The sequence below is a fragment of the Gallinula chloropus genome, assembly GCF_964237585.1.
Source record: "Gallinula chloropus genome assembly, chromosome: 15".
NCBI lineage: Eukaryota > Metazoa > Chordata > Aves > Gruiformes > Rallidae > Gallinula > Gallinula chloropus.
Window position 1 is genome coordinate 7,893,054 of NC_140100.1, and position 16,241 is coordinate 7,909,294.

The 16,241-nt window shown below is 45.1% G+C and overlaps 1 protein-coding gene across 1 annotated transcript in view; it reads left to right on the forward strand.

Moving 5' to 3' along the window:
- The window catches only part of MAD1L1 (mitotic arrest deficient 1 like 1), a 377,764-nt gene that overhangs the window by 150,848 nt on the left and 210,675 nt on the right, over nt 1–16,241 (forward strand). Inside the window, exon 12 of the mRNA XM_084271156.1 lies at nt 10,918–11,058. Coding sequence (XP_084127282.1) covers nt 10,918–11,058 — 141 coding nt within the window. The remainder of the gene's footprint in view (nt 1–10,917; nt 11,059–16,241) is intronic.

Below are 16,241 nucleotides of genomic sequence, written 5' to 3' on the forward strand. Positions count from 1 at the left end.
ATCATGATGTTTGCTTGCTGTCTGAGAACAAACCCTGAAGATGGCTCCCGATGAAGCTAATGAGACATGTTGTGTGGGTGTTGTCTGAGCTGTGCTCTGGGTCGAGAGAATAAATGGATTTTAAAAAAGCCAAGGAAGAGTTGTTTGTGCCAGGTTGTGTTTTGAATCTTTTTAGCTGGTTTATATACTCAAAGCATTAAAGTGAGCTTTGCATTGATATTTTCAAAGGGTACAAGTTAAAACACGTAACCCACATCGTTTGGGTGCTGCAAAATGTGTGTTGGGTAACATAGAGTTAGTATTTTGACCTCATCCAAGTCAGTCATAGAAATGTAATTCAGAGTAATGGCTTCTTACTGCTTCATCTTAGATAAACCACTGAGTGTGACTAAATAAACTACGCCTTAGCTAGTCTTAGAGCTGGGAGCACAGCTTGGGTGAGAAACGACCCGTGATGGTTATTAGAATTTCAAGAGCGTATGTTTATGCATTCTTTTGCCTGATAGAGAGCTGGCTTCTGTGGTATGGAAGTTGCACACTGTGCCTCCAGGACTGAACAAAATGCTTTGTGGTGTTCAGTCAACAGCTTAAGGTCAGGGCTGGGTAGACACTGCGTTTGGTGTTGGGGGCTTTACCCTCCATAACCTGTGTCAGGGTGGCTGTATGAATAGTAGAGGCTTCTGGGCAGTTCCCTGGGACAGGAATTGAAGGAAATGTCCAACAGTTGATGGTGATGACTCATAGTGGAGGTGCTGTGGGTGCCTATCTGTAAGCTACATGTGTTAAGGTGCAGGTTGCTTAAGTTTTCTTCCTGGGACAGTCCTATTGCAGCAGATACACTGCCAGACCTGCCTGTCTTCTCTGTGGCCTGCAGCTTGAGAAACAAAGGCTCAAGCACTGCCAGGTGAACAGATAACGGGATGGAGCCTTTAGGCCATGAACCTCGGGGAAACTAAACAAGGTGGCAGCATCGTTGCCGGCCCCCTGCTGGGACAGGCTCCAGGAAAAAGTGTCCTCTATTGTCAAGGTGTATCTGCTGTCTGACCAGGTTTTAGAAGTTCTATTAGCATGATAAGATAGAGATGCTGCTGTGACAGCAACACGTTGACCAATCAGATGTAGCCCACGAACACCGTGTGTTTGACAGAAAGCAGCCAGCATATGAAAAGGAATGGTTCTTTGCAATGAATCGACTCTTGCTGGCATCAAGCTGTGTCCCGTCTCTCTCCATCGCGGCACTTCTCTGTGCTGGGTGTTCTTCAGTAGGATGTGTCACTGAGCAGCGATGACAAGGAGCTCTGTCCTTTCAGGGCAATGCAGATACACTGTGGGCCACCCAGGAGATAACTTGGTGTATGATTTCTGAAACTCTTAATGAAGTCACTACTTTGGAGGTGGTAGAGGGAATGATTTATGAATTAAGTAAAATATGGGGTATTATCAATATGTCCTAAGAAAGCAGCCAGGTCATGTGTGTTCTGAGGCTTCAGGTAAAAGCTCTTTGTCTTTTTCAAAAAGCCACTGTCACCACGTTTGTAGAGTTGTTGACATGTCGTAAGGGGACAAAGAACTTACTCTTCAGGTTCAGTGGAATGTGCTGTGTTGAGCTGATCAGATGAACTCAGGTCTCTGATATTTCTGTCCTCTCAAAATCTGACAAGAGAGATTTTTGCCCTTCTGCTTCAGTTCTGCTATTGCCCAGCTACCCCAGGAATGGAGCCTGGATGGTGGTGCGACTCTTCCTTCTTTATTCTTGCAGAGATATCTGCGCTAGCTTAGAGCACAGTTCAGTTTTCTTTGCTCCCAAGTTAATGATGTTTAAGTGGTTAAAACTGCAAGAAACTGGCTGTTAAGAGATTTAGAGGCCAATATCTGGGTTACCTGCTAGGCAGGAGGAAAGAGAAATCCAAGGGTAAGAAGTGAGCATAGGGCAGAATCTTTACGCGCTGTAGACACTGGCAGAATAGAAGAATCTGAATCAGCCTCACAAAAACTTTCTTTTCAGGCTTGAATAAGGCTTTCTTTTTCTTTATTCTTTATTTTCTTTTTAACAGATGAACACAATACTAGTTTTCTGTGGCTGGTAAGGATGAATACTGAGAGTTATATGCCTTCCCTCTGCCAGCAATTGTGATCTAGTGGCTAGGTTGAAGAAGGTACTGTATTTATTTATTTATTTATTTTTAAAAGAAATGACCATTTTTCAAATGAGATTGGCACCCATGGTGTCAGATACCAGTGTCAGATGGAGTGTGACTCTGTTTTGAGGCAGGTGAATAAGGCAGCTTCATCCTTGTGCAAGATTGCCGAAGCTTGAGGAGTGGGGCCAAGAGAAATGGTACAAAGAGGAGGGCTTTTTATTTTGAATGAAGAGATGAAAAATACACTGAGGTAGGGAACCCAAACTTGTGTTAGAGCAGCCAGCGTTCCGGCAGAAGGGAATTAAATGAAGAAAAATCATAAAAATTATTTCACGGCAGCAGGAGGTTAGGAAACATAACTAAACATGTTAAACTCACTGTGAAGCAAGAGGACCCCGGGGGTATTTTAGTCAGATAATATTTAGCTTGCTGCGGTGTCAGTTGTATGATTGCTTGTCAGCTGGCATATGTATGTGCTATAAGCAGAATGAGCCTTTTAGAGAGCGTGCACAATTTTCCTGAAAATATTGAGCAGGGGATTTATCAGAGACAGATTAACAGTTACAGTGGATTTACTTGCTCTGGTCCATTGCTGGGATATAAGGCAAGCTGAGCCCTCTGTATAGGGAATTGTTGGAAGTGAGGGGCAAGAGCTAGAAAGGAAGGAGTGTAAATGTGGAGAAAAACTTAGGGAACGGAAGGTACACAGGTATTTGTAGTTTACAGATGCCTGCTGAATGTTTGCCAAAAGAGCAGTCACACTGTAGAGTCTCTCCAACATTTAAGATACTATGGTTGGGAAGCTAAGAGTGTCTCTGAATGCCTTGTTCTAGCACCTAAAATTACCCTTTGATTGTCTTTCTCAGGCTGTCTGCCTGGTTGTGTCCTCTTCTTACTGCCCTTTTCCCTGGTGATGACTTTCTCCAGAGTTCTGACCTTGGGTGGAGAGTTGGTGTTTGACTGTAGTGATACAGAACCCTTCCTAGCAAGAAAATGTCTCTGTTATGAGAGTATCAGGAAAAGTGATGAAAACCGTCAGTTGTAGAGAGATGATGGGAGAGAGAGGGATGCTTAATTCCTGGTGTGCTCCTTGCTTGCGGTTACAGAGTACATCAGTCTTTCTGACCTCTCTTCTGCCTGCTCAGGTTAGACACAGATGGTGGTACCTGGACATTTAAAGGATAAATAATCTGGGTTTGTGGGATGAGCGTTGGTTGTAGAGTGCAATGTGTCTGAAGGACTTCTTTATAGGTTAAATCCATCTTCAGACTCCTGCAATAGCTTTATATTGGCTCGACGGGCAAAAATGCAAGCAGAAGGGTTTGATATCTAGAAAGTCACATTCCAGAGGTAGGAATATTTTGAAAAACCTGTTCTCTGATGTACCTGTCAGTGTAAGGGTAGTGAAATCTGGTGGATGTTTTGATTTTTATGGAGGTAACATGCTTTTTTGTAAACGCTCTCTTAATTGAGGTCTTGAGTAGAAAGTCAATGGTGTGTGTGTACACGTACGTGTCTGCAGTCAGTTTTAATTTGCAAAGTAATGGGAAAATAGGTCAGCCACAGAGAGAAATGTTGGGAAATGGCGGTGCCTGAGAAGGAAGCTGTGAGCAGGTTTGGGAATAGAAAATTTTGATTTAAAGATGATTAGTACAAGAGTTAAGGGCTGGTAAGAGAAAGGGGAACCGTTTGCCCTCTGGTGATAGTAGCTGCTGCTTGTAGACAAGGAAGATTTGAAAAGTTTCTTGTCATTTAATTTTTGCTGGGTTTGTTTGGTGTAGAGCTGTTGGGGTTTTTAGTCTGGAAGACTCTATGAGCTCTTGTTAGCAGTGCCCCAGGAAGGTGAGGAGTGGGGGGAATGCGGCTCCCTTAGATGCTTTACTGTAATAGCGGAGTCTGACTGAATGTGCCTCTGGCCCTGGCTCTGCCCTCAGGGTGCTGTTTCTTGGGGATTGCTGGCACTTTGTTTTTACCTCCCTCCTACTCCCATTTTCCATAAGGCAATGGGATGTGAGCACAGGCTTTGAAGAGAGACACCTAATTACAAAGAAAGCTTTAACAAGGTACCAATCATCCATTCCTCCAGCCATCAAATGGGGGCAGAACCTATTAATTGTCAGTAGCCCCCCTGCACGTTCCCCAGTTGATGCTTTTCCATGGTGCCTGTGGAAGCTCAGCAAACAGGGTGCTGCCGTATCCCAAAGAGCTTGAAGCAAGATGCTCATATCTATTTGGGATGGAGGGGGAAATGGGCAGCCCCTTTTCAGTGCTCTGTCAAGACAGGAGAAGGGGCAATGGCTGCAAGTTAGAATATAGGAAGTTCCGCACCAACATGCGGAAGAACTTTTACACAGTGAGGGTGACAGAGCCCTGGGACAGGCTGCCCAGGGAGGGGGGTGGTGGAGTCTCCATCTCTGGAGATATTCCAGACCCGTCTGGATGCCGACCTGTGCAATATGAGCTGGGGAGCTGCTTTGGCAGAGGGGTTGGACCCGATGATCTCTAGAGGTCCCTTCCAACCCCTATGATTCTGTGATTGTGATGTAGGTATGGACGGCTCTGAGAAGGGGCCGATGCCAAGTGAGGCTGCTGCCAGTTGATGGTACCTGGTGCCTGTGTTGCTACCCAATGCACGGGGCTCTGTGCTTTGTGTTCATGAATTACATCACCTTGATACAACTTCATTTCTCTAAATTACAGCAATGCTGTTGAATCATAATCCTCCTCTTCGATAACCACGTCGCTGAAGTTGAAATTTATCACGTTTAGTGTTTGCCTTTATTCAGCAAACAAGTTACCTGTCAAAGAAGGAAATGGAACTGGTTTGATATTATTCGTATTAAGGTTCAGTTGATTGTTTCTTGTCCCTAGTTCTTCTCTTGCTGCTTGCAATTTGATTCTTAATGTTTTCTTTGAGTATTTTATGAAACACCAAAATGTTGAAGTAATTTATAATGGCCAGAGTCTGTATCTCCCCTTCCATCCTTCCTTTAAAAGTTGGACCTGTTCCTCTGTCCTGTTCTAGGGCCTGTCCTGCTGTTTGTGAGTTCAGCAAATATGGAGCAGAGATTACCATAAATAATTTTAGAGCATCTTAAGGATTTATTGTCCCAATAGGTCCTGATATTTTTGTATATTTAGTTATATCCTCATATATATAATAAGTTATTTCAGTCATTTCTGACTGTATTTAGGTATATGTTCCCACACCTCACACTGCTGATGCTGCTAAGATTAAACCTCTGGTCAAGCTCAGTTGATATCTCCCTTTTTGTGTCTCTCTCTTTGTACAGCTTAAAGCAAGAAAGCCCAGCCCTCTGGCACACAGTCATCTTTCTCTTTTATTTGTGTTTTTATGAGGAATAGTTAGCAAATTACACCTGATTGCAAATAGCATCTGTTTGATGTTGAAGCTCCATATTCTTTCTTCAGTCTCGAAATTTTCTCTTATTACAACTAATTTGGAGTTAGGAGTCTGGAGAGGAAGAGGAGGGGGAAATCTTGCCACTGATTTCCTATAATGAAGCAGTCTATTAACATTCTCCAAAAATTATCATTAATTAAACAAAAAGCTCATCTAGTGCTGGGAACAGGAATATTTCTGTACCAGCAAAAAAAAAAAAAAGAGCGCCAAGTGGGAAATATCATTATGATTCCACTTTACAAAGTCTGTCTCCTCTGCCAGGCTCTAACCCTTGCAGAAGCGAGGCAGCCAGCGAGCTCTGTGCTTGGGTTGTGGATTAATAGTTGAAGTTCACTCGTGTGGAAATAAAGCAGATTTTACTGTGACTGGAATCTGTCATTAAAAAGCCATTATCGGAACCAACCGGCACAATTCCTGCTCTTTCATTGCTAATGACAAAACAATCTGTTCTTTAAAAAAAAAACCCCACCAACAATCCTATATCTTTTTACAAGAGAATGGTGCAGGAGACTTCCCAGAACAGAAGCCGGGTGAAAAGAGGCAGTTGAAAGATTTATTGATCAATAAACCAGACAATTACAGCTTGTTTATAAAAGGAAAAAAAAACCTACAAAGAACCACAACCCAACACCCAAACCTCGGGCCTGCAAGCAACGCTGAGACTCTAATAACAACTCTGGCATCCAGCTCAGAACGATAAAAGTCAATAGGAAGATATAGGATTTCAATAAAATTATGACACTAGATAAACTTTACCCCAGGAACAAATTTTCCCTGGGTGTGTGACTGACTTCGGTTAGATTTGTAACTTTAATTTCTTCCTTATTGATTTTTCTTTTTTGCTTTTCTTCAACTAATTAGGAGGTCTGTGGTGAACAGTGGGGATGGATGTTTGAGGAGGGGCTAACGAGCAGCAGTAACAGGAGCAGGGCCTGGACCTACGTGTATGTGCATGAGGTCGGGTGGCTTTTTTTATTTTCTGGGCTATATTTTACTCTCTGGTTGCTTCCAGTAGAGAGCTGGGAGTCCCTGCTGTGCTCCTCGACGTGCCACTGGCTGCCCTGGGAGAACAGCAGTAGTGGTGTTTCCGTGACGTGGGGGATGATCACAGAACCACAGTTACAGAGTGTTAGGAGTTGGAAGGGACCTTGAAAGATCAAGTCCAACCTCCTTGCCGGAGCAGGATCACACAGGAATGCATCCAGGTGGGTTTGAATGTCTCCAGAGAAGGAGACTCCCCAACCTCTCTGGGCAGCCTGTCCTAGTGCTCCTGCACCCTCACAGTGAAAGTTCCTCCTTACATTCCCATGGAACCTGCCTTGCTCCAGCTTGCACCCACTGCCCCTTGTCCTGTCGCTGCCATCCTTGAGCAGAGGCTGGCTCTGCCCTCCTGACTCTCGCCCTTTAAATATTTACAAACATTAATGAGGTCACCCCTCAATATCCTCCAAGCTGAAGAGGCCCAGCTCCCTCAGCCAGTCCTCATAAGGAAGGTGTTCCACTCCCTTTGTCACCTTGGTGGCCCTGTGCTGGGGTCTTTCAAGGACTTCTATGTCCTTTTTGACCTGAGGGGCCTAGAGCTGGATCCAATATTTCAGGTGTGGTCTCACCGGGGCAGAGCAGAGGAGGGGTAACACCTCTCTTGACCGTCTAACTACTCCCCTTCTAATACCCCCAGGATGCCATTGGCCTTCTCGTCCATGAGAGCACATTGCTGGCTCATGAGCATCCTGCTGTCCCCCAGGTTCCTCTCCCCTATGCTGCTTTTCAATGGGCCAGTCCCCAACCTATGCTGGCATCCTGGCAGAGCCCACTTATGTTACTGATGTTTCTAAACTGCACTGGTAGCCCTGGTGTGTGAATGATAAGGACTAAAATCTTTCCCTTAACTTCAAGCTACTTGCCAATCAGGATGAATTTTGGCTTTATGTAGCAGGGAGCAGAGGAGCTGGTGGGAGGGCTGGGAAGAGGCTTTATCTCAGGGTTGGCATTTTGCAGAGGTGCCATCCTGTAACAGATTTTCGTGGGATTAGCTCTAATTTGTGGTTAAGAATCTAAAACCTTTTCTTCTTAGTTATGCAGTGGTAGAAGGCATATTCTTTTGGTGAATTGGCTGTTGCAGAAGGAAGGGAAGCTGTTCAACCTTTGAAAAAAAATCACTATCCTTCCTCCTTTTGAAACATAGATCTCCTCAAACACAGCTGCAAGCTGCAGCACCACCACACTTTGCTGTGGGGCATTAATATTCTAGGTTTATAATGAACATCAAACCTAATTATTCTCCTTTTAGGGCATGTGTAGTGTAATCTGCATTTCTGTTCTGGTGTTGATTTGAAACTGGTGGAGGTTTCCACCCAGGTGGAAGTGTTCTGGTGTTGGGTCTGTGGTGGGTTAGCAGAGATGCCATGTGCTGGGTGAATGGTGGAGATTCCCAGAGGGACCACTTTTTAGTCCTTCTGATGAAGTCTGTCCTGATGGAAATCAGGGAAGTGGGAGGTGTTGGCAAAAGGTTTGAGAGGGCACCTGAAAGCCTCTAGGTTTTTGGTGGGGCTTGGGGAATAATGTCCTGCCATGTGGGATGAGGAGATGTTGCAGCAGTCACTAAATTAGGATTATGTTTTAGAGAATCTTTTCAGGCAGAGGACTTCTCAACAAGAACTTCAGTTTCCTGCCAAATCGACAAGATCTTTAGGAGGGAGGGAAAAGCTTTCAGTGAGTGCTCTTGACGGGGAGGAATTTGAAAAATGGAGCTGGGGACCACTTGTTGGAAGTTGAGAATTGATTTCATTAAAGTATTATTATTTAGAAGTAATTGATGAGAACTAAATTCCAGGATTGAGTGTTTAATTGTACTGCCCTTTATTTCAGCTTTTCAGCACTTCTTCCCCCCACCCAGCAGTTTGTGTTGTATTTTCTGCTCCTGTTGTTATGGGTTTTTTCTCAAGAAGTCTCCTCTTTCTTTGAGAGGCTTTGAAGGACAAGGTCTGTAGTTGATTTTAGGGGTAAGACACCCTGTAGGGATGTCCTGCTCCCATGCAGTTTTCCCATCCTACCATGAAAGCAGAAGTTTGTCCTCCTTGCAGCTGAGTGTCTTGGGGAACTGCTGGGATCTTGGATGACTCGAATGACCTAATATTCAGCGGTTAATTGGAAGCCAAGTGTGATGGGAATTGCCGGGGGTCCTGTTTGCTGTGGAAAAAAATGCTGAGGAGTTTGGGACTGCCCTGCTGTAATGGAGAGAACATCACAGCATTCAATTATCGCATCAATGCAAGATGCTTAGGAGAAAATGAGGATAGCAGAGCAGCTAGGAGTGCAGAGAGAGAGAGAGGATGCTATAATTGCAGATGTAATTGCAACAACGTGCAAGGATCAAACTGGTACCTTTGCTAAACGGTCGCTTTGGTGCTCTAGATGATGGTTCTGCAAAAAACGAGAACTGAAAATCATCTCCTGAGTGAAGGCAGGTTTGCCTTGTGGAGAGTGCACTGGGCAGACTGGGTGATATGTGTTCAGGGGCAGAAGGGGGATGGAGCAGTCCTGTACTGCAGCCTTTCTGCTGAACAAGCCCTTTACAAGATGGGTGTGCTGTGGCCAAGTTTGGGTTTTCTCTTTCTGTGGTAACGTGGAAGTATTTCCTTTTGTATGTTTGTCAGATTAATAATTCATTCTAAACTATGGCAAAGCTGCTCTTTCCTTGGAAAAATACTGCTCTTCAGTCAGACGTGAGCAAGGAGCTAGGAACAGCTTCCAGTGCTATTTATGTTAAAGCTTGTTTTTCTTTACTATTTTATTAACTTGGTTCCTTCAGCCTCAGGCTGTCCTCTGGTCTTGAGGTCCTTTTACCTGCTGAGCAACCCAACCATCTGGGCTGACCTTTCAGTCCGTGAAACATTCTGAGCACACACCCTACCTCTGGCAGCGCCTCATCTTATTTTCACACTTTGAATCTTCCTCCTCATCCCCACACATACACTTGCTCTCCACTTTCAGTCTTTGACCTTTACATTTTGAAGGGGGAGATAACCTTTGTGTGCAGGCTTGCTGGGCTGAGAGGTGAGCATCACCTTCACTATCTGAAATACGGACCAGGGAAAAGGACCTTTTTCCTACCCTGGCAATCCCTGATGTCCCAAGAGAGCGGGATCCCAGCAAAGTATTCCAGCACAGCCAAACTGGACCATGTTCAGGTAGCAATAGTAGTCCACTCTGGATGGTAACTTCATAGCTGCAGAGCTGAGTGATCTTCTAATAATATGTTGTGATGGTAGAATTCACATGAGATTGCTGGTCTGTCCAGAGCACTTGAGCATTTTACTAATGGGGAGAGGGAGCAAACAGCAGCAGCAGAAGGGAGGCAGCGCTCCCAGGTTGCTTTAGAGGTCTTGCTCTTTGGATTTATCCCGGGGCTTAGGCTGCTTTCACCCTGCCCTGGAGACATCAAGGTTCTTCCATGTGGTCAAAAGGTAACACGCTTCATCAGCTGGGTAAGACATGTTGCACTGCAAGTGGTAATCACCCTAAAACACACCTGACTCTTGGAAAATGCCAGCCTTTTGTCCCCACTCTTCTTCCACATCAGTGCCTGGAGGTAGGCGCTGGGTGCTGTCTGGAGTTGGGAGCACCTTAGGAAATACTTCAACCAGGGCCTCCCCCCACCCCTCTTGAAAAGTTTTACTTTTGGCTTTTAGCTAAGAGGAAGAGATCCTTCTTTTTGTCTCTCTCTGCAAATACTTGGTTAGAATTCCTGGCAAAGTGAGCTGAACGTGTCATCTGTGAGATATTAACCTCAGAAAAAATATTTATTATAAACAGTTTGTGGAGCAGTGCTTAACGAGTGAGAAGTCACATACTGTTTAGAGGATATTTGCTCTCAGCCACTTTGTTTGTTGTCAAATCTGTTTCGTTTCTGTTGTGACAATTCTGTTCCTTCCTTGCTGGAACTCCTAGGCAGGAAAAATGTCAACTGCTACGCTAAATATTGTGCTGAAGAAACCCGTTCAGCCATGTTGACTTAGAATGGTGTCTCCGAAAAGAAGGCAGGCTCTGTTCTCACTTGCCATCTGCTTGTTAGAGTGTGTGTGTGTTGCTTTCCTGCAAGGGATGTGTGGTTTTATATACACACAACAATCCAATTTTTCATTTTTCAGAGCAGCAACATTTATTTTATTAGAACTGTGTGTTCAGCTGTAGCTTGATGCCGATACGAAAGTGATGAGTGTGTGTCCATCAGAGTTTCTTTGCTGTGTAAAAGAACTATGGGCAAAGATGTAGAGTATTGTTCTGGGGATCCTCTCCTCAGAGTGAGGTCAAAGCTTTGTCCCTAAATATGGTTTCTCTTCTTCCTGACAGGAGCGTGATGGGATGCGAGCAATTCTGGAGTCGTACGACAGCGAGCTGACCCCTTCCGAGCACTCGCCCCAGCTGAACCGGCGCATGCGTGAGGCTGAGGAGATGGTGCAGAAGCTGCACGCTCATAACACCGAGCTGGAGGTAATAAAGAAGCATCATGCTCTAACCCTGGGGGTGATGTACTTGAGACCTGTAAGATTGAATTGCCCAGCGATGTGATCTGCTCTCACACAAGACGGATTTGCAAAATTCAGACTTCAGGGTGCCAGGCTCAATAAGACCCATAAGTTCTTCTGCACCTGCTGCTGGCAGAAGGCAGTAATAATCATCTTTGGGTGTGCTGAGTGTGCTGTGTGTTAATCATGGCCACCCTGCTCAGCTGGAGTGACAGCTACTCCTGGCAGGGCTGTGTAAAGGGGTGGTAGGGGTGGCTCAGGGGTGATGGGGATGGCTCAGGGGTGGTATCTTCTCTGTGGTCTAGTTGAAGTGGTTCAGAGTATCACATACGCAGCGAGACTTTTCAGTACACCACGTGAGTGTGTGCTTACAAGTGCTTTACTCCAAGGGCTGAAGAAATAAAATATGTGGCTGCTGTTAATTCTTTACTTCTTGGCATTGGGCCTCAAAACCCTGCAACACCAGTTATTCCATTAAGTGCTTTTCACTTGGTTTTCTCAAGGAAATAACTGTTCTTTCCAAAGACAGAAGTAGTTCTGGAAGGAATTCTTGTATTATTTTTAACTCTCTTTTTGAAAATTTGTGATCTGAAAAGTGCTTCTGGTGAGGTAAATGTTAGTTAGCCTGTGTTTGCCAAACAGTTCCCCTCTCCTCTGTTGTCCTTAGTTGTCCATAGTGACGTGGAGCTTTATGGTCATTGGTTGAAATGTCTGAAATGTGTCTGTGATCTTAAAGCTTGGCAGTTTTATTACATAGGCTTTACAATAGTCATAAGCATGTGAGTTCTCCTTTTTTATGCCTAGTTCCACCATCATATAGATTTATAGAGGCCATAATTCAAATAGACTAAAACTTGTACAAATTGATGCTCCTCAGGCTCATGCTTAAGCCATAGAGTGGATCCTCCCACTGCATACACCCCTCTTCGTTGTTTCTGGCATCCTTAAATTGCTCTTTTCATGTGTTGGTAGGTGGGGACTTAGAGGCAACTGGAGCCAGTATTGCCTACAGCAGAGCTCGCTAGTAGTATAGATCCACTTCATCCCTGTTTTGGAAAAGGAATTTGGTGAAGGTTTGGGCTGGTAACATAAGATGAAATGGAAATCTCTCTGAGTGTTTCTTTATGTTGCCTTCTGCTTGCCATGTTTCTCACCACCAGACTGGGTAGGATCAGACAGCATTGACATGAAGTGATGGCTGTTTCATCCTGTTCTTTGGGGTGTTCCCAGCAGTGGCTCTGGGCTGGTGGAGGGAGGATTTCCCAAATTGTGTCATTGATTGAATAGGTCAAACATGCATGATGTCTTTGGGCAATAGCAAATTACCTTCTCGTCTTCAGGTGAAAGCCTGGAAGAGTGTGGGAACCAATTGCTACACCCCTCTATTTATAGGGAAAAAATTCTAAGTTTGTTTTCATGGGTATGGATTAATGGCTACGTGGAAAATTTCAGAGAGGAGCTGTGTTCTCAGGAGGTTTGGTTTGTGTGATGTCAACAGTTAAGCCTTTCAGAGACTTTGCTAGAAGCAGGATTCAAAGACCTGATATTCCTGATGTTTGCCTTTCTGGCTGCAGTGGTGACTGCTGCATCCCTTGTATTGGGAATTTTTTTGGGAAAGCTTTTTGTTGGAGACTGGAAAGGCAAATAGGGGTACAGGCTGGACTGACTCCTGGTGCCTCGTCATCAGGAGTAGCAGCTGTAATCAACTGCCTGTAGATCAAAGAACTGGTCGATGGCAGCTATTAATAACTTCTAACATAATGCTTTGTACCCGCCCAGCTCTGCAGAATCTCTGTACAAAGTTTAGGACTGTTGACACCTGCATGACTCATCTCACAAACAGGAGACAGCGGGAACGAGGCACCTTGGAGCCCCAGTTGTTTCTGAAGGGTGGGAGAAACAGTCTGTGGTGAGGGAAGAGGTAGGGTGGGAAGGAAAAAGGGAACTTCAGCCAATTTAAGTCAGCATAGCAGAAGGGTCAGGGCATCCTGGGAGCCCCTAGTGTGGATGGGCTTGGCAGGGCAGCACACAACCAGCTGGTGGAGCAGCACAGACCAGTGAGATGAACCTGTCTGTGAGCATCGTGCACGTGGCAGCAATGCACAACTGTTCTGATGAGATCCACATAAGGTCTGGGGAGGCTGCAGGAGGGAGCTTGATGGAGCTGAGCTGAGGCCTAGCTGACACTGGTACTTCTTGCTGCGCTAAGTTGGTTAGAGTGTGGAAACCAGCAAGATCCCTGGTTATTGGGGATGTACTGCTGCAGGTAACCCTGGTTATGCCCACCAAGGAGTGTGTGTAAGGCAGGAATGCTGTGTAGAGACACAGCCTGTGTGCCATCCCTGCGTGCTGCATCTCTGCTGGGGAGGCTGCAGGTATCGCTGTGGTCCAGAAACTTCTTGAATTTAAAAAAGCCCTTTCTTTGAAGCCTCTGAGGCAAATGCATCAATGCATCCCCTTGCATTACATTTTGTAGCTTCTACCTTTCAGCTTTGTTCCTAAACCTTAAAATTCACACAATGTGCTGTGTCTCTCCTGCCTCGTTGCTTTTATCACAGTTTGTTTTCCTTTTTTTTTCCCACTACAGAGTACTTAATTTACCCAAATCTCTTGCTGTGCTTCCTAGCAGAGAGCCCTTTGATAGGTTTTTTTTCCCCTTCTTTCTTCTGGCTGCCCTAAGCTGTTACCAGCAGCCTCACCTCCGAAGAAACCGCAGAGGGAAGAAGTGAGGTTCTTACCAGGGATTTTTCTGTACTCTGAAAATGGAGATTTTTCACATCCATTCCAGCAGCTCTCTGTGAGGCAGGAAGCTCTCTGGTGAAGATGTAGTGATGGTGATAACACAGGAGGAAAGAGGAGGAAGCCACATGGGACTAGGAAGATTTTTGGTTTTGGGCTGAGGCAACAGCTTTTAACTTGTTAGGGAGATGAGGTCTCCGGTAAGTCCGTTGCTTGATTTGTAAATAGAGGTGGGAAGCCGTTTAAAACAACACAGGGAACAAGAGGGGTGTGTGTAAGCCCTGGAGGGTTGTGTGTGAGTAGTTTATTAATGTTTGCTGGGAGGATGGAGTTAGGTGATACACTGAGGAGTTGTGTCTGACTCCCCTCGTCCCCAGCCCTCGCTGGGCAGGACAGCTGCTGGGGTTGCTGCTGTGTCTCCATCACAGACATTGCCTGGATTACAGGCACCTTTCCAGAAACTGGGTGGGATGATGCTTTCATCCTGTACCACCAGCATCACCATGTAAGAACCAGTCATCTCAGACCCTGCTGGGGCAGGGGACTGGAAGATAAAGAAAGGCTGCTGGAGAGCTTGTTAAATCCCCTTCATTGATGACTGATGAGAAAAGCTGGATCTCTGATGCATGGACTAGTCTGCTCTGGGACTGAAAATGATGGCTGTATCCTCCCCAGGACTGCCCATCCCCAGCCTGCCCCCCCATCCGGACTGCTGATCTGGCTGAGAGGTTTAGGGAAGCACTTTAGGGAGCGCTGAATGTAAAGCAGGGGGGGATGCACATCTGAAGTGGTGGCTGGAAAGCAGGCAGACTGTGTCAGCCTATTGCACGTGGTTAATGAAGTGTCACTCACCATCTCTTTAAAAGTGTGTTTTGGAACTGAAGAAGGAATGAGTTTGTCCCTGGCCAGCCTGCTGTAAATACTTAAACAGAATCGTAGCCGTATTCGTATCGCAGCATAAAGTTTTGTTTTGATACTGGTGTCATCACTGGTGGCATTTTTGTTTTGATGCTGGTGTTATTAAGAGTTTTCATTCCAATCTTGGCAAACCTTTACTGCCTTCGCTCTCATTGCTTCTAATTTCAAGGTAAATATGGAAAAACAAGACTGTTCTGTGCATGCAGCATGGAAAAAGCTCTGATGTGGAGTTTAGTGTTTGAAAAGTTAAATCCAGCTGCACAAAAGAGAAACCATCATAAATATAACTCCATTAATAGCGATTTTATTACAACACACTTGGCTCCATATGAAACTTTAATGAAGAGAGATTTGCAAGGAAGACTCACGCTGACACCTTCAATGGTCTCCAGCATTTGTTACATTGAGAGATTTACACTGTCTGTGAGCACCATATGTACTCTAATCAGTTAATTATGAGTCTGACAGTTTTGGCACATGAAATACCATATGTTCTGTGGGTTTGTTCCACCGTGGGCATTACCAGTGACCTCAAAACTCATTGACCAAATCTTGTCACCTTATCTGCCCCTGATAACTGCAGCACATCTGCTGGCACCACCGATTCTTGTGGTGATAGTCACAAATGGGCTTCTTGCAGAGGGAGTTACTTAGCAGTCACCCTGGTGTCTTAAAGTGCTTAAAATTTATGTGTGGATGCAATAAAATGTTTATCTGAGCAGTTAACAGTTCCTCCTTGTCTCTCACCCAGCTTCCCCCATCAGTGCTTTTCCACTTTTTTTTACCTTCTGGGTTTTTTTTCTTCCCTTTGATCCACACTTCATGTTTATCTTGCTTTATCCCTCCTCTGCTGAATTTCCTCTCCCCCTCAAAGGTAAATTACTGCTTTACGTAGCAGAAGGGCTTTCTGTGATGATGGGAACTTCACAGAGGAAATTTCTTCCCATCTGTGCAAGGTATGGAAGAGTTTGGGTTTAATTTTTTCAGATTCCTCCTGCCTTTCTCTACCTCTCTGCTGCCATTCAACCTTTGTGCACTGTTTTTTTTCTCAGTGACAACTGTAAGAAGCAGTGAGAAGATTACTCTTCTCCCTTCGGATGTCCGTAAGGAGCAGATTCAAGTCACTAGAGCTTTCCTGCCACTCCGGAATGGCATATGTTTCACTTGCCCAGACTTCTGCTGTCATTGTAGCATCTTATCTGTGACTCATGTGGGAGAAAACAGGCGCTCTCTGGAGATGATGCTAATGTGCTCCATGCATCAGCTCCCACTGATTGCTGAAGCAGTCACAGGGCTGGACATCATCTTCTGACAAAGCAAACACCTTGTCGAAATAGCATTTTGAACCCAGACTCTTTGGCATCTCTTGGCAGACTGGAGCCTTCCCGAGAACCACTGCGGCCCTGTGCGTTGCTTTGCTTTTCTAAAGGAGAGCAGGTCAGGCTCCGTTTCCTCCAGCAGTCCCGAGAAATGGATTATCTTGGGTTCTCT